Here is a 22498-nt window from a genome sequence, read left to right on the forward strand (position 1 = left end):
CACACGTCTAAATCTATATTTTCGAAAATCTGAAACTAATATTTGCGGAATCTCTGCTAAAAAAAACTTTGCTTTTACAAATATACGAGTATTTATTTATTATTGAATTACCTTTGAAAACTCATCAGAACAATATTTTTCGGCAAGTAGTAAATCAAGTTGATCTAATTGTAAGTTGCAAGTTTAAAGGTTCTCGATATTAGAAGAATTCAGAATATTGAAAAAAATATTGAAAAAAATAGAACGAATTAACATTTGTCGTCGTACAAATGCTAAAAAAGATTAATCATTTCAAAAGATGGAATCATTTTAAACATTTATTCTCATAGGTATAAATATACATTTTATAATTCTATAATAATATATCAAAATTATATAAAGGCACAATTTATTTCAGTAATAATAAAAAAATTATATTAATAAGTTAATTAGAATCAAAAAGTTAATTAGATCTAAAACTAATTATTAGTTAATTAGATCAAAAACTAATTATTTTAATTATCAGAAACTAATGTTAATTTAGAATGTATAAAACTATGTATAAAATAATAACTTTTCAGATTATAAAAAGACAAATATAATTTAAAAAAAACATACATTATATTTTGTATATAATTTTCAACAAATTGCATTATCTTTTTCTTAATTTGTAACATTAAGTAATTTAACAGTAAGCATTAAGTAATTTAACAGTCAGCATTTTTTGTCAAATTTAATATTAAATATTCTGATATCGTTTCTAAAACCCTACGCACAATAAAGAAAATATTAGGAATAGAAGGATAAATATTAAATATTAGAAAGAACAATTTTTGGAATTATTTTACTTCAAACAAGAGAACGGAATGGATTAATTAATCCATTTCATTTTCTTGTTTTGAAATAAAATAATATCAATTTCCTACTTCTAATATTTAATCTTTATTCTTATTCCTAATATTTTCTCTATTGTGCGTAGGACCTAATTGTGTGTCACGTGTAGATTGACATCTGCTGTGACATGTATAATATTTACTTATAGTGTTTAATTACTAAAAAAAAAGTTAATATGCGAAATAGTTATTATATTAATTAACACAAACAAATTTAGTGATATAACTTTGGTAGAAGATGTAAAGCAATATCTTAATGCTTTAAAAAGAAACAACTCAAAAATATGATCATAAAATAATTAAGATTTAAGTAAATAACATTAAATTTTCAATTATAAATTTTAATTCTTACTTTAATCTCATTATAGAGAATTACTTAAAAAATTATTTGACTTTCTGTTTCAAGATAAACTAGTACAATTAATTTTTGATTCTTTTGATTTAACATTATAAACTAAATCACATATCCACGATGCTTTTATTTATTATGAAGTTATCATAACCCAGTTATGAATTACTGTTTAGTTTATCATAAATATTTAGACATGTTTTATAAAGTTTTCCCTTCATTATTAAATATATATAAAACATTTGCTCCAAAACCAACTAAAAATAACTATCAAAATTAAACATATTATAAAATATGTCAGTTACAAACCTCTATGTAAGAAATGTTCAATAAAAACATGGAATCTTAATGCATTTATGCGTCGCTCGACGATATTACCTCGAATTTAACATCATTTTTATTCAACTGCTCGATCAAAGACGTCTTAGCGAATGCAGCGCCAGGAGAAAGTACTCCGCCGCTATAAAAATATAACATAAAAGAATAAAGCCAAGAATAAATACGTAAAAATAGTTATTTTTTAATTATTTATTACAGAAAGTTGCATTAGGCAGAGATAGCTGATAAATTACTTACTTGTCAGGCATTTTGTCAGCTTCCTTAAGGATTGTAATTGCCGATAACACCAATGCAATGGTAGTCATACCATATGCAGGATTAACAGCGCTAACTTTGGTAATTAATTTTTTATTAGGCGGATCTGTATGTTTATCAGTAGGTTCAGCCACTTTTTCGGACCAGCCGAGAGCTTTAAACGTCATGGAGAAGCGTGTCTTTTCCATCTTCTCCGGCTTCGGATCTTCAAAGGTCACGTAACCGCCCGAAAATATAGCTGGATACTGCAAATACCATATTTGATTATTTTATCTCGTCTCAGAGAAACGTAATTTTAACAAGTATTTTCACGCATACTTTCAGAAGTAAATTAATGCCCCAAGTTGTACGGGTCATGAGTCCAAAGATTGCACCAACGAAGATCAAGCTCACCAAAGTAAATAAAGACCTAGTGATAAGCACATGTTAATAAAAATTATTTTTCATACAATTACCACATTGCTATTGATATACTAACTGAAATGTGATATAGGTCTGAACCTGCGCAGGTCTCTCTTTGTATTTCTCATACAAGAATCGCTGTGTATGAAGAGCGACGGAACGATCGGAGCCCAAAAATGGCATTGAATATCCTTCAGATACATCACTTTGATGCATTAAACCCCTGCAGTGGAAAAAATGTAGCATATATGATAATAGCCCAACTGTTTATCTCATAATACAATCGTTATCTTTATATTTTTATAAATTATTCTTGCAATAAAAAAAAATAAAAAATTATTATTAGTGTAATTTTTACTGCACTGCATATCTTTGTCTACTTGCATACTGCTTGCATAATTTTCAAATATTAAATATTTAATATATACACAAAATTGATAAATTATTATGGAATTGATAAATAAGTATAAATAATTGTGTGTAAAAAATATATACCTTGATTTCAATTTTGGTCTGAATTCAGGAAGTTTGGTAGGATACAATTTCGAACGCAATGTTCGTAATTCGCTCGAATGAGCCACACCGTACACCGCGGACTCCCAAGTTCCATAATTCAGGCCGGGTCCTCCGTCTTTGCTTCCTTTGAAACTTAAGTATGTTTCAATACTGTTGATCTCTCCTTCAAAATTCTGTTGTGCAAAAATGATTCCCAAATCAGCAGGAATGCTATCAAACCCACAAGCACTCACTATGTAAACACCAGCCTCTTGCGCTGCTTTGTGATATTCCAATCGTATCGTGTCCATATACTGTAAGGTAACGAAAATGTCAGAGTATAACTGATTGGTCAACATAATAATTGTTCCGTAGCTATTCGTAATTAATTACCTGTGGTTCACCAGTGACATCGACTTGATGTGTACCAGTAGCGATGCACGCTTTAACGACTGGTTCTCCATAAAATCTGTACGGACCACAACAATTGACAATTACCTTCGCTTGTTCCGTCATTTTCTTGAGAGATTCCTCATCTTTTACATCAGCCAGAATAATAGGCACCTCTAAAAAGTTATATGCATAATATAAAAGTATCCACTAATAATACATGAAATAGTTTACTGTTTCACGGAATAATTGTTTCAAAATCGTAAATATATTAAGTTAAAATGGAGAAAATTAGAACAAACTTTATATTACCAATATCTGTTTTAAGTTCCTTAATAATAGTTTCTAAAGCTTCCTTCCTGCGACCAGCAATGCCAAACTTCATATTATGCTCCTTGCAGAAACGTTCTGTTGCCTTTACTGCATATTTTCCTGTATATCCAGTGGCACCAAATACCACTATATCCAAACGATTGTTTGCCATTTTGCAGTAATCTGTAATTAAATAGTTATTGTAATAAAACTGTTATCAAATAGATTATAAATAAATTTTCTTATAACTTTTTAATTTTTTTTTAAGAAAGAAAAAGAGGAATCCTTTACTAATATAAAATCTTATAAAACATTTAAACAATATCTATTAATATGTCTGTATTAGATGATTCATCAATGACAATGACAATTGAAAAATCAAATTAGTATTCAATATAATATGTTACAAATAAATTAAGAGATCAGAATTAACAACCAAATTATTCTATATTCTCATAATTCGTATAATGTAATGCTATATACAATGGAAAATTATAAATTATAATTACTACAAATTGGATTTTACTTTCTGTCGGACTTCGTCAAGAACTTTGCACTCTGCGGTAATTTGTTCTTCGTCGGTTCTCGACGATCGCTGTCAAATAATTGATAGTAATTCGTGGTAATACGTCACTTGTCCCACAATGCCGACAATTTGGATATAAGTAAATATGAAAATATATAAGCGTTATACCTCGTTAGAAACATACTTACTGAATTTAAATAAACTCAACCAGTCCGTCCGATTACAGCGAGCTATCAGCCGTAAATCCTTCCTGCTTCGAAAAAAGTTATTACGCAGCACGATATCCACGGAAACAGCCACATACACAGCACACGTGAAACGCCTCAATTATGCATCGACAGACATTGAGTATCGATGACTATATCGACTAGCGTCGATTGTCGACAAAAATGGCATCATTATATGCCAACGATACCAACGCTGCTGGAAATCTCATGCTGGAGAGGGGCGTGTCTATTTCTAGCAATGTATACATTACATTGCTAGCTCTGTTTCTGCGTTTCAGTAGAATTACTGATTCCTTAAATGCGATATATTATGCAAGCTCCACTTTGTTGCAAAATGTTTTATATTTGGTCTAGAAATATATTCTTTAGAATATTTAAATAAAAATATTTTAGCGCATTATTTGACAAATTTTAAAAATAATAAAATAGTTTTAAGAAGCATATATATCCGATTCTAGAACACTCTTACAATATATAACAGAAATTTTACTTCAGTCTGCTTTTAAACAGAAAAAATGTTTATGACAATCAAGATACTCATAATAAAAAATGTAGTTTAAAATAAAATGGATGTGTAAAAACAAATTATAAAAATTATTTAAGAGAAGTTTAATCATTAAGATTGTCATTAATGCAAATAAAAATCAGGCTGAATTTAATTCAAATTATAAAATTATGAAGGATAATAATGATAGCTTTTATGGTACAAATGACGCACAAAACTACCATGAAAAACTTTTCTGCAGATATATTTTCAGAAACGCTAAATAATCTACAATATAGATAAAATACGTTATCATAATCGCTTTACATAATGTAATATGTTGTTTTACGTGTACCTAATATATGCACGATATTAAACTATTTCGCTATATTATTTATTTTGTTCTCCGGTTGAATATTTACAGCATGTCTTCCCCTTTCAACTCTTCTTTCATTTTATAACTGATATTGTAGTCGCTGTTTCTTATAATAGATACTCATCAGTAATAAATTATAAAACAGCTTTTTTTTTATAGATGTATCTCGCAAATAAAAATCTCTAAGCTAACAGAGTTCTATTACGATTCGATTTTTAGCGTCTTTCTATTCTCGAGCGAAATTATTCAAAAACGCAAAATATATGAATTAGTGCTTATTCTTTGAATCTGCGAACATTGTTTCACTTATTCATGCAATATATGCTACTATTTACACAAATGCACATGAAGATTGCAAAAATCGGTTTGACAGGCGTAAAATATATATAAAACGATTTACTTTATACATGCAGTTTACATGCAATTTCGAATTGAGTAAAATAACGTACATTTTCAATATTATGAAAAATCAGCAGTTGACATAATCACAAGTTAATGTCACTCTTCCTTCTTGAGAATAAGAATGATAATTACGACGAGAGCTCTTTCATAAACTTTCATATTTTTTTATTAAGAATATAAAAATGTTCATTATTAATTGGAATAAAGTGATTAATAACATCTACGATTAATCGGTCCAAATTACTGAAATTCTTTCGATTAAAAAATATTAATATTCCTTCGAAAGAGTTTCTCGATTACAGATAATCTAAAATCCCTCCCCCTTTTTATCCTTTCATTTGCTTATTCCTTTAGATTGAAACAAGTTGAGGTAGCAAACCTCCTACCGTACTCTATGTTAAATAAAGAAAGCGCAATGCCATATCGGTGATCCAACAGTTCGATACGAACGGAGTATAATTGTCGATCTTACACGCTAATATTTACAAGTATGTCACATTGTAAATTTTACGATACAAAACTATGGTACCGTAAAATAATGAACGCAAAAATAGTATATTCGTACCTATTTTCATTCTCTTTAAATCACAAATGTCAGAAGACTATGAAAAAAAAAAAAAGATGCGGTCTCGTACTTTTTCTTTGATTTGCATATAGTTTTATGATTACTGAATATAATTGTCAATCATTTCTGCTGCCGAAATTTTATTAGCAAATATAATCGATCAAGCACACATTGCTGATTTCGGTCGGACAGTTCTATATACTTGCATCTCTGGAACATGATATTTCTTTCACGTCTCAATGTTTTTTCCTTCTTTTTTTTATAGAAAATTTATGCGACAACATTAATACACATTTTGTACAATTTCACGGACACTGTGCTATAACGCAACATGTCCATGTCTACTGCGTTCAGACCGGTATTCTGTTAGTATGGATAATTTGTGAACTCTCTCAGGTAATTCTCAAATAACACAGGTATGATCATGTAAATATTATCGTCGAGAATTCGAGGCAATTATGTGCGCGAGCTATCTAAACAAAATATACACGTGTATAAGTATCGAAAATGCAAGATGGCGCATAGCGCGGAAGCAATTTACTTTCGTTACACAACGAAAAGTATGAGGATACGGCACAATCGACGTCACAATTGACGAATACTCCATTTTGATAGGATTCTGAAGGATTCTAGCAACGATATGCGACGTTTTCGCTTTCAACAGTTTACTCCAAGAGGTAGTTACACACAACTCTAACAAGTATCAAGATTTTTTTTTAAACACCGATTTATATAGAGTCGACAACGATGCTAAAGATAACGGCATAGACCGTTTTGCGGAGCGAAAGTGTTTAAACAATTCGGAGACGTCAATTGAACCACATCCACGCGACATTAAAAACCGTACATATTTATAAAGTTACACATTGCCGTTAAATAAATATGAATCAAATTACATTATGATAAAATCGAATTCAAATATGGCGAGACGGAACGATTTTATCAACAAAAAGGGATGTTATTCGTAAAATTCATATGTGATTGCAAATAGAATTCGGCACAATTTAGACAAGTTAGGTTAGGTTTTTCCACATTGTAATTTATCTTAGAGACGCACAGCTAGCGCTATCACAAACGCTCTCACTCGCGATAAAAACTATGTACAAGACGTTTCTCCTGTTATCTATCTGTGTGACCGTGTCACATCCGAGGAAAAACGATCCACTAGGAGTTAGCGTTTGGTGGCGGTGGTCTTCTATCGTAGTCCCGCCTGTAATCCTTGCTCGGCCGCCAATCGTTGGAGTAACCGTCTCCTGGATAACCTCGACCTCTGAAGTGACCTGGAGCGATATCCACGGAAGGATAACCACCGCCGCCGCTGCTACTACCGTAGCCTGGTCCGTATCCGTAATTGGATGGTCCCACCGTCGAGTACCGATAATAGTCACTAGAAAGCCATAAGGATTTCGATATAATAATCACTGAAAAGTTTAAATTTCTAAAAATCACATATAAGATTTAATAATTACTTATGTAAGATTTAATAAACACGAAAAAGTCATGTATAAAATTCAATGATTTTTAAAAAGCTACATAAAGATTATAATTATTAAAAAAACTATATATAGAAAATGGAATGAGACAAGACAATTATTGTAAACCAAGTCCCCTTCTTCGCTGAAAGCTGAAGTGAAATAAAATTCTATCTTATACAGAAGATGGAAATTTTAAATCGGATATATGTATATTTTAGATATCTAAATTTTATCAATTTAAAATAGGTCAATTTGACTCGTAGATGATAAATGAGACCGTCGCTACTCACCTTCTCTTATCATTCATATGCATACCACGATCTCGATCTCTGTCTCTGTCTCTATCTCTGTGATAACTGCCGGACATTCGGCTGTAAGGATCGAAGCGGTCGCGTTTGTGATCGCTGAATCTATTGGAAAAAGAAATTGTGACAGTTGTGAAGATGACAGCGTTCAAATTCGTATATGCAATGTTAAGAAACATGTGCAAAATCATAACTTCAACACAATGTCGTCAAATAGATTGCACAAGCAGCAAACAATAGAAATAACGACGAAATTTGTAACATTCAGATATATTTGTATGTAGTGAAACAAAATATATGAGCTTACCTGTCTCTCATGTCCCTTCCATCTCTTGACAACCAGTGATCGTCCTCCCTGCTGCCGCTATAATGCCCCATGTTGTATCCTCCGCCGTCTCTCCTAATCCTATCGTCCTTTCCTCCGCTTATTCTATCCATACCCCTGTCGTGTCCTCTGTCCCTGTCTCTATCCCTATCTCTATCGCGCTCTCTATCCCTTTTCATATCTTTGTGCTTCGACTCTTTTTGCTCTTTATGTCGCGACACGTCTATGCTGTTAGTGGCACTCGAGGTGGAATTTGACGTTATAGGAGTAATCGTAATAGCACCGATAGTAACCGCGGACGTGCTGCTGAGATTGCTGCTGACAGCAGAAATACTCGAGAGATGTTTCTTACTTTGTATACTGCTATTCGAGTTCTCCTCGATATCATCGACTTTACGCTTCCTGTCCTTATTAACGCTATCCGATGTCTGTTGCTTGTCGATATGTTTATCGTAGGATGATTTTTCACTGTGTTTCTGCCAAGTGAAACAAAATAAAATTAAGATTTACTGTATGAATTAAATATTTTTTTAATTCTATAAATAAAAAAAAATGTAATGCTACCTTCACAGCGTTGGAAGCATCTTCCTTTTTGTCAGGGCTGGATGTGGAACCGCCATTGCTGTCGCCACTCTGTTTCATTAAATTCTTGTACATTCTATAAAGCTTTTTTGCCTTGAAATTTGTGAATTTCGAGGCAAAATCCCAAAGATGACTTTTCCATTCTTCGATTTGATCGCGCTCTTTATATTCTTCAAGGCATGTTTGAACGTGATTTCCAATTTGAAAGAGGCATCGACGCGCACGAGCGACTCGCTCTTCCTCGCTCAAAGACATATCCGGTTTGTCCAAGGCTTTCAATGCCTTCTTTACTGGCCGCATCTTCTCCTTACACTGTATGACAAAATAATACGATATTATGAAAGTTTTTCTTCAGTTTTGCTTATTACGTATTTTATACCGTTTAGTAGATAAAATATCAAAATGTATTAAAAAATTATATTAACCTCGTCGAATATTTTAGGCTCCAATTCGCCTAGTACGTCCAAAGCCCTTGGTTCATTATTTGCAGTGAAGTGCATGGGACCCGCGGCTTGCTTGTTTTTCTTCGCCTTCTTATTCTCTTTCTTTTCTTTTTTAACTTTCTTATCCTTCTTCTTTTCATCGGACAGGTCATCGGCTTCTTCCTTGATCTCCTTTGCAGCAGTCTCTTCCTCTTTCTTCATCGCAGACTGCAGATTGCGAAACACATTTTACAAAAATTATAGAATAATTAAATTTATGAAATATAAAAGGCTCGTCTGAGACTCACTTTATCAGCCTTCGATTTTGATTTCTTATTTTCATCACCGGAACTGTCATTATCTTCTACAATCTCTTTAGTAATCGCTTCCTTGGGCTTTCTCGGCTTTCTCAATCGTGTCTGCAATAATTGATTAATCTACAGATACAAGTTTAGCAAGAATACAAGTTACATAGAAATACACACACTGATGGAAGGTCAAACAGAAATTATATATACTGTGAACGCAACTATCAACGGCAATGATGCAATTTTCATTGTGCATGGTCAAAAATTCCAACAACTTACATCGTCTTTTCTCGACTCTTTTCATATAATATTACGATACTCAAAGCTAAATTCCGTCCAAATGGTTCTTTTCACGTTCCACCAGTGTATTAATATTACAGTTTACAGTCCACAACACTTTCGTACGTTACGATTGTTTTGTCAAGGTATGGGAAGTGATGAATGGATGGGAAGGATCTGGATATTACCTTGCATTCGGTTTCTAATGGTAGGGGAGAGACATAATCCTGTTGAGACAAAAAGGGAACCGGTGAAAATGTATCTGTTAATACGACACACTGTAAAATAATCTTACCACTCCCAACTTAAGATCGATCTGTTTCTTCAAAATCTTCAGAAGATATTCCGCGCGTGCGTTCACACGTTTAAGTTGCACTTTACTACCGTTGGGAAAAATCTTATCTCCTAGTTCCAAACTAGCATCCATTTTTATCGCTTCCCACGAACCCATGCCATGCTGATATATGCCTTTTAACAATCTGGAATCATCCACGGAAGTCCATTCGCACTCGAAATTCGCCGGTTTCAACCTAAAGCATAAATTACAGTTGTAATTCCAACGCTTTGTTTCAATTTATTGCTGTGTCTTAATTAAGTCGATATTTTGTGAACAGAATGCAGCAGGAAGTTAATTTAAGAAAAATAACACTAAATGTAAAAAAGACTCGATAGAAATGTAAACGAAAAATTGAATTTACTCACTTAATGTCAAGATGCCAATTGGCGCGTTGCTCAGGATCGGATGGCAAAGCTTGATCCAAAGGCTCGAGTTCCTTAACTGCGGCTGAAAAGGACTTCGCGTTTACCATGACTCCGCCTATCTTAAAAGTGGGTCCCCGTCCTCTCTTGCGACCGGGACCCTTGCCTTCCTTCTCGGTGGTTTTATTATTCTCCTTCGCGATATTCTCGAACTCCACCAAGCTTGCGTCACATCGAGACTTCAGCTGTTCGACCAGGAAACGCAATTCTGACATTGGCTTCTCCTGCAAGTCCGCATCGGTCGCGATATCGTCCAATCGTTTCCAAGGCGCCGGGAACTTCTTGTAACTCTTGATAAACCTTCGGATCTGCGAAAGAAAATATTATCGTTAAAAAAAATGAGAAAATAAACGATTTTAAGTGCAAAGTGATATTCGTTTACACACCTCCATGTCTGTGAAACTCTTGATGTTCTCGCGTGGCGTGACTCTTGGTCTACCTCTCTTCTTGGGCCTTTCGTCGTCACTGCCTTCCGCCTCGCTTCCCGAATCTTCACCCTCGTCGCTGTCATCCTGCGTTCTTCTACGCTTTTTGCTTTTTCCTAAACAGGATTCACATTTACATTACGCATTCAAGAAAAAATGATGGCAGGTGTCCGTCAAAATACATACCGTCGCTCTGATTAATTTGCTGAAGAGTTTTCCGGCTACGCGGCGGTAGATAGAGATCCTCCATTTCCTTCGACTTCTCTTCTTCTTCCACTTTCTTTCGGAAGTTCTCCGGAATGATTTCCGCCTGAATAAATGTTAAGCAAAAATTACAATTTTTTACATACAAGAAAATTTGTAATTAATCTCACAATAGCATACTTGATGAACCATTTAAGACGATTATGCAAAAAAAGTTAAGATATTCACCCAGTCTTTGCTTTCATCGTCGTTGTCATTTGGTTGATTAGTGGACTCCAGGTCTTCGTCAAAGGCAGTTTTAAAACTGGCGACTTTAAATGCGGACAACAGTTCATCTCCCACCGTCGTTGGTGCTTCGTCTCTTGTTTCAGCTCTTCGAAGTATCTCGTCAATATCACACTAATTTCACAAAGACACATGTTTTCATTATAAGTTCATTAATAAATTAATGTTTGCTGTTCCTAATTAAATGGTCTCTCAACAAGATGTGTCGTTATACTCACAGGCGGTTCCTCGTCTCCGCCTTCTTCGTCTTTAAATAGATCTTCCGCGCCGAATTTCAAAATAGCAGTCAAATCCTCCTTGTTAAACGGATTACTATTGGTCCCCGCGTTTTTCTTATCTAATACTGTCCGCCCAGTTGTGTCCATTCGCTGTATCACCAAGTGGTCCAGGACCATTTTCTGCTTTGCGCGTTCCACGATCTCTTCCTCGACCGATTTTTTCGTAACCAGTCGGTAGATATTGACCTATGTACACATAAAAAGCGCGATGTAAATTTACAAGATTAAAGTTTTTAATCGGGAATTTATACAGGATTGAGCCAAGGGCGTACCTTATTCTTCTGTCCTATTCGGTGCGCCCTGGCTTGAGCTTGCAAATCATTTTGCGGATTCCAGTCCGAATCGAAAATTATCACAGTGTCCGCGGTGGCAAGATTAATGCCGAGCCCGCCGGCTCGCGTCGACAGCAGGAAGCAAAAGTCCTGCGATCCTTCGGCGTTGAAATGGTCCAACGCCTGTTTCCTCAGCTCTCCCTTTATGCTTCCGTCTAATCTTTGGAACGGGAAGTGCCTCTTTTGCAGGTATTCGCCGAGTATGTCCAACATCCGGACCATTTGGCTGAATATCAATACTCGATGCCCGGTGTCACGTAGTCTGACCAGTAATTTATCCAGGAGCACCAATTTGCCGGAACCGCGAATTATTTGCTGTAGATAATCCTCGTTGCTCCTTTCCTCGGCCTCGATGGGTTTCGTGAGGAAAGCGTGGTTGCAGCATTTCTTCAACTCGATCACGATGTTCAGAAACGATATGGTGGATCCCTTCACGCCTTTTCGCAACGCTTCGAAATTTTTGGTTAATATCCACTTGTAGTACTGCTTCTGCAAGGACGTCATCTCTACTCGCAGGATTTGCTCGACTTTGGCGGGCAGGGATTTCTCGACGTCCTTTTTGACTCTGCGCAGGATAAACGGTTCCAATTGCTTGTGCAGCTTGGAGTATCCTTTCTGCGCAGCATTGTCATGTTCCTTCTCGAATTCTTCCCACGAGGCAAATCTACGTGCAAAACAACACAGAAAGTGTAAGCACAAAGAAATAGGATATAAAAGGAACTACTTATATTTTTACGGACGTTTTATAAAAAGTGAAAAATAAATAAAAACTTACTTCGTAGGCATAATGAAGTGCAATAAGGCCCACAGCTCCTTCAAGCTGTTTTGCAATGGGGTACCAGTAATTAACAAACGATGATTGGTGTGAAACTCGGTAAGCGCTTTGTACAGAAGGGAATCATCATTTTTCAGTCGGTGAGCTTCGTCCACTAGCAGCACTGCCCAATTTAAGGCACCCAGAAATGCTTTGTCTTTAAGTACTATCTCATACGTTGTAAGTATAGCGTTAAACTTTAGTCTTTTCGAATCTCGGTAGCACCATTCATATTCTCTAATCTAAAAATATATATAAAAAAAATTTACGTAATTTAGAGTGATTTAGAAGAGGATTAATATGTCAAAAGTGGCACAAAACAATACGTACAATATTACGGGAGCTGACGTCGCCTAAGTACGTGACGACGTTCATTTCAGGACCCCACAGAGATAGCTCTCTTTGCCAGGAAGTCATTGTCGACAGAGGAACTACTAATAAAAATGGCCCGTGAAGTTGTTGCGCGTGAAATAGATAGTAAAGGAAGCATATCGTTTGGATCGTTTTGCCGAGACCCATCTCGTCGGCTAATATAACACTGCAAGAAACATACATAATTGATTAAAACAAGTTAAATAAATATTAGGTGTCCAAAACTGTTCCTTATTACATACCTATTTTCCTTGCACCAGGAATGGATCATCCAATTGAGCCCGTCCATTTGATAATCTCTCAATATTAATTCTTTTTCCAAGCCCATGTAAGTTGGTTGCGCTTTTAATTGATGGAACTTGGGTCTAGATTTAAGGACTTTGCAATGTTTGCTCGGTGTCCTCTTGGAATCCTCCCTATCACGAAATTCCTTTATCTTCTCCGGCCATTTTTTCTCTATTAAAGCTCCATCTTCCCATGTGGCCTCAGCGTATGACAGATTCTCCCATTTACTGAAGTAATCGGGATGCTCTGAATCTGGTTTCTTAAAATCAGCTAAGAAAAACATATAACACATTGTTACAAATTATAAAACAGATTATAATAAAGAAAATTATTATCGTAAAAATTTGCAGATTACTGGGAAATTCTTGTTGTAATTCTTGTATGTGAACAGTTTATAGATTTATATTTATAATCGCGGTAAAACATTGCTGTTTAAAAAATAAAGATGTCAATCATACATATCGAAATGCCATACCAATAATCCTCTCGACATTGTTGTAACTTTTCAAAAGCTCTTGCGTAAGTTCCAGTTGACTCTCTAGGAAATCTATATCCTCCGGCTCAGCGTATTCTCTCGCCTGCTCCCTTTTGCGCTCACGTTTAATAAAATTTTCTAACTTTTTCATTCCTTTCACCTAATAAATATACAAGACTTGTATTTGTACTACATTTTCTGAAGTTATTGAAGATTAACGAAGTCTACAAAAAATACTAATAATACAACACCTTCTGCGTTTTCAAAGACTCTTCCGACTCCCACGTGTTATGTATGTGAGACCAGCCTTTCCACTTTATCCAATACTGTAATTCAGTTTCTAAATTACTTAAATCCGCTGGATTAGGATCGCCATTTTCCTCGACAGCATAGATTGTCGTTATGTTGCCGGTAACTAGAAATAATTACATGAAAGATATATTTACGATTCTCTAGTCGACGTCTTGTTTAACAACGTTGTAACAACTCATTAAATAAACCAACCTCCTTTCTTGCCCACTCTTTGCCCCAAAACTTGTTCAATACTTTCCGCATTATCGGGTTCTGCGGACGGAGCATTCGATTCTTCAACCTCAACCAAATCATCGCTATCGGTACCTTCTTCACTTTCCTCTTTATAGCTAACTGTTGTGCCTGTTCGTCTGGTGACTTGCCTAATAATTAAATTTAAATCTCAGGATTTGCTTATATACTCTTATGCATTTTCTGTTTCTCTTACACAACTTTTCCGAACACATACCTCCTATTGTCATCGCTATCAAAGGAAGAATTTTCAGAAGATTCAGAGATACGTTTCTTCCGTATCGCTCTAGCTTTCTCTTTCGTCTTCTGCGCCGCACGTCTGTTCTGAGATTTAGTAGGTGGAGACTTTCGATTTTCAGTTTCTTCAGATTCTGAATCTGAACTCTCTGAATTCCACGAATTGTGTGAACTAAAAGATAGAATATCTCGTAAATATAAAACCGTGTCGAATATATAAATTTAATTCGAGTGAATACTAATAGTTTATCTAATATAGATTTTAGAAACTTCTTTCTTTTTTTATATAATAAAAAAAATTGTACACATTAATGTTTACAAAATATACAAAAAAATACAATATAGAAAAAAAGAATGACAATATCATGACAATATGAAAAATATTATAATCATATAAAAAATTAAATAGAAAATAAAATTGAAGCATAATTATTATTTCTTACCGCTTCAATTACTTAAAATTATAATTTATAAGAAAAAAAGATGCTTAAGAAAAATGTCGTATAGATTAAGTTTTAATGAGATACTAAAGTGTAAAAACATGTTGTGAAATAAACTAGAAAGTATAAGAAGCAGTCACGTGTAAAATCAAAGTGAAATCCGATTAATGCAAACAAAGATAAAACATAGACACTTATAAATGCTTATGTAATTAAAAATATGCGTAGCAATGTAGCACAAATAACACACACAAGAAATAAAAATTAATAAAACGTCGAAGTGAAATAAAAATATTTTGCTATATAATCGATGTTAAAAGTGTGTAATAAATTCATTGACCCACACTTCATACATTATCAGAGAACTAAATCCATTATATAACACTGATAAGAAATGCCGTCATAGTATTTTTGAATTTATATGCGTATATTATTGACGTGTGAATTCAATGATAAGAGTGTAAACAGATACACTTGACAGAAACAGCTAAAAGCCCATCAATCAAGATCGTCCTCCCACGTACATGAAACATATATATTGAGATACTTTGATGGAATAACCAACGAAAGTGAGATATCGTAACAAAATATGTTATTTACGTAACGTGAGTGATAAAGCCAAAGTTCAAGGCACAAGTAAATTGTACCCGTTATATCCTACATCGGCTGGTGGCAATTATTGTTATCTCTGAATCAACGATTTAACACTTTGTGCGGTTCAGTAGCCCAAATAACCGGTAATTTCATATATCCGTGATCTTCATTGTAGCAAGCTCGTTGAGTCAAGTTACAATCAATTATCACCAAGCCGATATCATACTTCCGGCCTACTTACCCTTTCTTCTTAAATTTCTTGCGACTATCGCTGTCGCTCTCGCGATTCGTGGCGAGTCTCTCAGGCTCCTTCCTAGAACGCCCGGATCTCCTGATGCCGTATATGTCAGGATTCTCGTCCCACTCGCGAGTAGGCTCATGCTTAACTCTAAGCTTTGTTTCTGTGCTGTGATTCGAGCTTTTGCTCTGGAAACTATCATTCTGTGCAGCAGGTGCGTCTGACTTCTCTGACTTTTCAGAATCAGAGCCTGATCCGGAACCGGAACCGCTCGAGGAGCTGGAGTCACTGCGTTAGCAGCCAGGGAATGTTTTATTTCACTAATTATGTACGAGTGATACATAGCACATCTCGAAATATACTTATTCAAAATAATTGCTAATATATTGTAGTCATAATAAGACTTTAGATATAAAATTATTAAATATAAATTTTTTTAAGTTTACTCGCTATTCATACATATTTCAGTAAATATATATATATTATATAATTATATATATTAAATATATATAATTGAAGATTCTAATTCAAACTTGAACTTTTATTTTTCTTTACATGCGACAAGTACTAAACATATATTAATTTTAAATAATTTGATTTTTAATATATATTTCTTTGTACGCAAAATAGAAAGATAAAAATGTGACATAACATTTGTAATATAAAATAATATCTACACATATAAAATTAATTACGCAATTATAAGAAAATAAAAGAAAATATTGTGCACTATGTCTGTTAACGTAATATTCAAATCATATACCAAAATAAAAATTTAAATAAAAAAATCAGAATAGGAGTAAACTATACATCATAATAATTTCATGTATATTTCAAGATGCCAATTGATGTAAACATAACAATTCTTAAAATATTCTATCATTTCACATATTGAGATTTATATCATATTGATAACTCGATATGAATTGAGAATATTGACTAAATGACTGTGAGAGAATGATATTACAGTTTAATTAGCACTGCAAAGATGATCTTTGAGTACATGGAAGCAAAATGTTATGACATAAATAAAATGTAAAATAAGAAAAGGGATTGTGCTCACAAAAACCCAAAATAGAATAAATATATATATAGTTAGCAAAATTGTTAAGACATTGTTAGTGCTATAAGAAGCTGTAGCAGTACACAAGTAGCCAATTATAAGTGGCACTAATCGTAATAAACCCTTACACATCAGAAAACCTGATATGCACTTGTGTTCAGTTCAATTTCTCTTATATACTCCGTCATGTATTGATACATTACATACTGTACGTATGCATGCTATGCTAAAACTGATACTTGTCTTAAAGATGTAACAATCAATCAACTTAATAAATATTGAAAAAAGCATAAATAACAGATCTATTCTCTAAAAAATAAAATTAAGCATTTGGAAAGCGATTATAAAAAAATACAAAATGTTTAAAATTTTAAACTCATTTAAACTTACAAATAAAAATATTCTTAAATATTTCATACGGTTGTAGAGCTTGAAAATTATAATCATATTAATGCAAGTTCGTGTATCAGGTCTCACGATTTTCAGGGGAATTGACGAGTTTTGCCTGTACCCACCTTTCTGATCCCGATCCCGAGCCGCTGTTGCTTCCGGAAGAAGAGCTATCGCTTTTACTCTCATTTTCAGAATCGGATCCGGATTCCTTACCGGATTCTGATTCTGTTTTCTGCAAGTCAAGCACATCAGCTAAATATAATTTCAGTTTTATCTCTACAGATATCGCGAGCCGTGTTGTTTGGAATAGTACGTTTTCTAATCGCAGTAACACCGATACTCTACACAATTTTCATCTAAAACCAGATTTTATTCTAAGTGAACGGTACAATTATGATATAATTGAGCAACAAGGGAAATCCGTAATCGAAGAAAGCAGCAGGACTTTCTTGCGCGTCTTTTTATTTCCTCAATCAGGTCGAATGCAGAATGCTAGCCGGTATAAGTGATCAGCTTGAAACCACTATCCTCCATTTTGTGAATCTGCTGTACGCCATTTTGTCTTCTTGTAAGTAACATCAGTTTCCTAAGAAACTTCGTTGAATAATGGCAATTGACTTGTGATTATAGAATTATTGCAGCTTAAATAGATGCGTTAAGAAAAAATTATACGCACAGTAGCATTTAGTGCGTCTTTTACATTAAATTCTATAAAAATCTCTTATTTTTCTTCATGTTTGAAGATCTGAAAGATTGAATACGGATGCAATACCTCCAATTCAAGTACATATTTCACATCCATTTATCGCAAAAATATCGCAGAGCTCGTTTTTAACGTTATTCACATGAAAGAAATCCATTTGGAAATATTTTACATACATATTTCTATAGTTTATAGGTGTGTGATAAAGATTTCCGCATTAAGAAATAAATAATAGAGATAGCCATTAAAGTAGTTTATATATTTATTAAATATTTCAACGATTACATATCTCAGTTATCCATTGCGGAGTAAGATATGTAAATGCATACAGAAATATATGTAATTAATAACCTTACACTATATTAGGCACTATTTCATTATAGTAAGTTACATGCTAATCTGTATCTTAAACTTTGAATGAATTCCATGAGCAAATCACAATTATGAGTTAGTCTTGAATCAATATTCTTCATATTATGTTAAATACTTTAATTAATATGTACTATTTCACAATCATCTAATAAATTAAAAGTACATTAATACCTGCTAATATTGCTGTACTCTTATCAATCCTAATATTAAACATAAAATTTATGTTCCATTAATCCTACTTTAATTCAAAGAAGCTATACTGTGTGAAGCTATGACATAAGGAACAAAGTAAAATTCTCATTTATAATCAGTATTATAAAGATTATTCCCATACACTTACAGAAATTGTACAAATTTTTTGCTCTCTTTCTGCTAACAAAAGGTAGCAATACATACTACATTTTTAACCCATCACCAGACACTGTAATTAAGCATTAAAACAATCTATACTGCAGACTGTAGCACTATTGACATCACACATCAATCGTCCTTAAAAATATGAAAGTATAAAATTTATATTCTCGTACAATACATTACATTATTTTATAATAATGTATATTATAATATTATATGATTAGTATGAGAATTTGAGCTCGAATATTGAAGAAACCAATTATTTATTCATTGCACATGTGTGCGCGTTCAATCTATTATTAATGCATTACAACAGTATAAAAGTATACTTTGTCGATTAAGAAAAGTAAAGTGTATAGATATAAGTAAGCATGGAGATGATAAAGCTTCAAAGTTATCATGGAGATACTACATTTATGTAATACTACTGCAAAATCTGATAAAGTTTACATCCATATAACAATGAAAACACACAAAAACTCTATCTCTCCCTATTGCATTAAATTTTTTCCCAAATTTTCTTAACACATTCTGTCTAATCTCATTACTATTTCAAAAATTACATGCAGTCTCAAAGAAACTAATAATTAAAATGTCTTTATTTGCTTCTAATATTATTCCCACAACACAAATTAAGACAAATTTGTTGTTAAGTTGAATCAAATGTATCATGATACAATGCAGTTTTATTTTATATTCGACACATGTTTTGTTATCGTAAAGAGTACATATGGGAATCATGGCATAATTTAATCCTAACCATGTAACAGATGCCAAAGAAATTCATGATTAACAAGATTCTGAATGGTGTGCACAATTTTACAGAATACAACAAAGGTTATATTCCCCTTGATAAATTCAATTACGTATGTCACACACCAAAATTGCAAAATTGCTATGGAAATTTCTATGAAGAACTTTTAAAGGGAAAAAAGCCTAGAAAATTTCTGGCATTACTCTGATAAAAATGCATCAAAATCGTGGCCATTTGTTGTAAGAATTACGTAGCACATTCCTGATCACCAGACATGAGTATACGCGACAATATTCGAGCTTAATTTGCAAAAATGGGTACATTTTAGATTTTCGAATAAGCGTGACGTCAGACCGAAGGAAAGTGTGAGGAATCGTTTGCGACGAAAATCAGGATGTTACAATGATATTTTCTGTGAAAAATGTCACGTTGACGCGATGTAAACAAACCTTATAGGTTATTGAGAGACTGGAAAAGTGTGTAAAGTTGTGGAAAATTCTGGAAAAGGAGGGACAAGTTCCTGAGCCCGGAAGGTCTGCGAGACCCCGCCCTACACGTGGAAACCCTTCGCGATAAATTTGCAAGGGTTTTTACGAATTTTTACGATATTTTCGTCGAACATCAGTCCGCCGAAACAAATGTGGCAATGCGATTTACATCTATTCCAAACAACCACGGCCGCACCACGCAATTCGCACGTTCGCATAAATGCACGTTAAGCGCATCGTTGACTCGTCAACGATGGAAAACATCGCGAAAAACCGCGGATATGCGGGTAAAATCGCGTCTCAAGTTCGGATAGCCCCGTAGTTGCACTCACCTGCATGGTTCCGTCTACGCGTCGCAACGACGACCCAGCGTATCCCGAGCACTCCGCGCAAAATCACGCTAATTTAATCGTAGCAGCGTCGCGCGTACACGTATTTGTGATATTGAACCACTATTGATGTTGGGGATCCAACATCGTGAGAAATTATCCAAGTATCGCGTACTGTATGGTCACAGACCTGAGAGCTAGACCGCCATTTTATGATCTCGACTGGTTCTTCGTCCCCCTCCCTCTACTTCTCGCACACCTTCCGTTCAAAGTCTCGTCATGCGACACATGCGCCATCTCGTTCTCTTCGATCCCGACCAATCTCCTCTTGCCGCAGCATAAAGATGTTGCGATGCAGCAGCGAGGATTGGATAAAAGTCGAAGAGGGAGACAAGATGGCGCATGCGCTACATAATCCAAAGCAATATGCGCGCGCGCGTACCATGTATACCGGAAAAACTGTTAATAAAATATGACTCACATTAGCAACTCTATTGCAATATAATGCCGCGATGAAAGAGCAAAATTGCCAAAAAAAAATTGTCATGTAATTTTTTCTGCATTAATTTACCGATTCGCGCACTACTACTTTACTCGGTTGGACGAATCGATATTGAACACGGACAGTAAAACGGAAATCGTTCGTCGGACAGCCATTTTGAGCAACCACGCGATTTTACCCAGAATGCTTGGCGTAGCGTCGCTTTTTCGATTACCTCGCGTACTTTATATGCGCAATAACGGGTAGAAAATGGCGCAGGTGCCAGTCTGAAAATATTCTTCGATACTGCAGAAAATTTTTCTTTAAATTTTCATGTATTTCAGGTAAAAACTGTTCCAAAAAAAATTTTAACAATACAAAAAGTCGCTTTAAATAGAAGTCAATTACGTCATAGGCACTTCGAAGAATATTTTCTCATTATTATTAAATTATTTATACGTATTATGCGATAATTCTACGCTTTGATTTTTTTTTGTAATTTTAGCATAGAAACGAGGAAAATTCAACGTTGATTCTATAATACAACAAACACATCAAATGATTTTAAAGAACAGATATATTACTGTAATATTAAATAAAGAAGACGGTTACGTAACAATCGTTGCGAAGAATTAATCGCATTTACGGTAAAATAATCTCGCCATCTAAATAATCGAGTCGCAGTAGAACATATTGTTCGTCTTTAATTTTTTGCAATTTTCGCAATAGTGGAAGACACGAATAAAATCCGACGAAAATAAGAAACGAGCAAAATTCGACAAGAATGATCAGAACAGAGTAAAATCCGACGAGAATGATCAGAGCCGAAAACCCGACGAGAATGAAAAGAGACCCGTGTTACAATGTTAAATACATACCGTACGATTTAACAAATTTTTCGAGGGCTCAGGAACTCGCGCTTAATTCTAGCACACATTCCTCATTAAGCAGGTAAAATCACACAATTGTCGGCGAAACGGAATGGATCGACATCTGGATGAATGGATTCTAGAAGGCTAAAGACGATGTCGCCATGCAAAGTACACGAGCGAAGACTGTAGAAATGGAGCACAGCAAGCGGGTTTTCCATTAGATATCGGGCAGGACGTTGCGATCGATGCTATTTCTCCCAGATTTCAACTAACTGCCGTGTCGCGACGTCGAAAAAACGACGTCAACTGAACGACGCACTACGCCCATTCCAATGGAAAGCCAGCACACTGTCTCGCAGTCGATGAAACTAACGTATTATGATGAGAATGAAAGACGAAAAATATTACCTATACGCCCGTGACACGCCGCACCGGAAAAGGACGAGTTGGTCGACGTTCCGCAGTATTTACGTCATCACGGCTTCCGGTCGATCTTGAATCTCGTTTCTCGTTTCTCTTCGAGATTTGGCGCACTTTTCAAAAGGCGCAATGGAGAGAAGAACTATTCCAGAAATGGCGAACCTTATGCTCATGTGCCAAAAAATTAAGTATATATATATATATATATATATATATATATATATATATATATGTAACAATAGCGCATGTATTATTACGGTATTAAACGATATTATTAAAAAACAAAATTTTAATAAAT

The 22498-nt window shown here is 34.4% G+C and overlaps 2 protein-coding genes across 5 annotated transcripts; both read right to left on the reverse strand.

The window, feature by feature from the left end:
- Nucleotides 1–304: 304 nt before the first annotated feature.
- On the reverse strand, nucleotides 305–4330 carry LOC105670893 (saccharopine dehydrogenase-like oxidoreductase). Of its 2 annotated transcripts, none has more exons than XM_012364643.2 (8): nucleotides 4129–4330; nucleotides 3415–3597; nucleotides 3106–3278; nucleotides 2713–3026; nucleotides 2294–2440; nucleotides 2134–2224; nucleotides 1798–2060; nucleotides 305–1681 (listed from the first exon to the last, which is right to left on the reverse strand). In XM_012364643.2, exons 2-8 carry the CDS (start codon nucleotides 3584–3586, stop codon nucleotides 1576–1578), a joined length of 1266 nt encoding a protein of 421 aa, XP_012220066.2. In that variant the 5' UTR covers nucleotides 3587–3597; nucleotides 4129–4330; the 3' UTR covers nucleotides 305–1575. The 2 variants fall into 2 exon arrangements, with proteins under 2 accessions (XP_012220066.2, XP_067209056.1); XM_067352955.1 differs by lacking the exon at nucleotides 4129–4330 and adding an exon at nucleotides 3941–4071.
- Nucleotides 4331–4890: 560 nt separating this feature from the next.
- Nucleotides 4891–22233, reverse strand: Chd1 (chromodomain-helicase-DNA-binding protein 1). Of its 3 annotated transcripts, none has more exons than XM_067352937.1 (23): nucleotides 20431–22233; nucleotides 17550–17659; nucleotides 15975–16259; nucleotides 14680–14871; nucleotides 14424–14593; nucleotides 14171–14334; nucleotides 13920–14079; nucleotides 13402–13714; nucleotides 13118–13325; nucleotides 12749–13029; nucleotides 11914–12637; nucleotides 11582–11827; nucleotides 11307–11477; nucleotides 11061–11184; nucleotides 10836–10990; nucleotides 10393–10757; nucleotides 9986–10220; nucleotides 9412–9540; nucleotides 9107–9331; nucleotides 8664–8993; nucleotides 8082–8575; nucleotides 7760–7879; nucleotides 4891–7381 (listed from the first exon to the last, which is right to left on the reverse strand). In XM_067352937.1, the coding sequence occupies exons 1-23, from the start codon at nucleotides 20434–20436 to the stop codon at nucleotides 7159–7161; spliced, it is 5430 nt and encodes a 1809-aa protein (XP_067209038.1). In that variant the 5' UTR covers nucleotides 20437–22233; the 3' UTR covers nucleotides 4891–7158. The 3 variants fall into 3 exon arrangements, with proteins under 3 accessions (XP_067209038.1, XP_012220064.1, XP_067209039.1); XM_012364641.2 differs by having other exon boundaries at nucleotides 9412–9522; nucleotides 20431–22232; XM_067352938.1 differs by lacking the exon at nucleotides 15975–16259.
- Nucleotides 22234–22498: the final 265 nt, after the last annotated feature.

This window comes from Linepithema humile, chromosome 4 (assembly GCF_040581485.1).
Source record: "Linepithema humile isolate Giens D197 chromosome 4, Lhum_UNIL_v1.0, whole genome shotgun sequence".
In the NCBI taxonomy this organism is placed as follows: Eukaryota; Metazoa; Arthropoda; class Insecta; order Hymenoptera; family Formicidae; genus Linepithema; species Linepithema humile.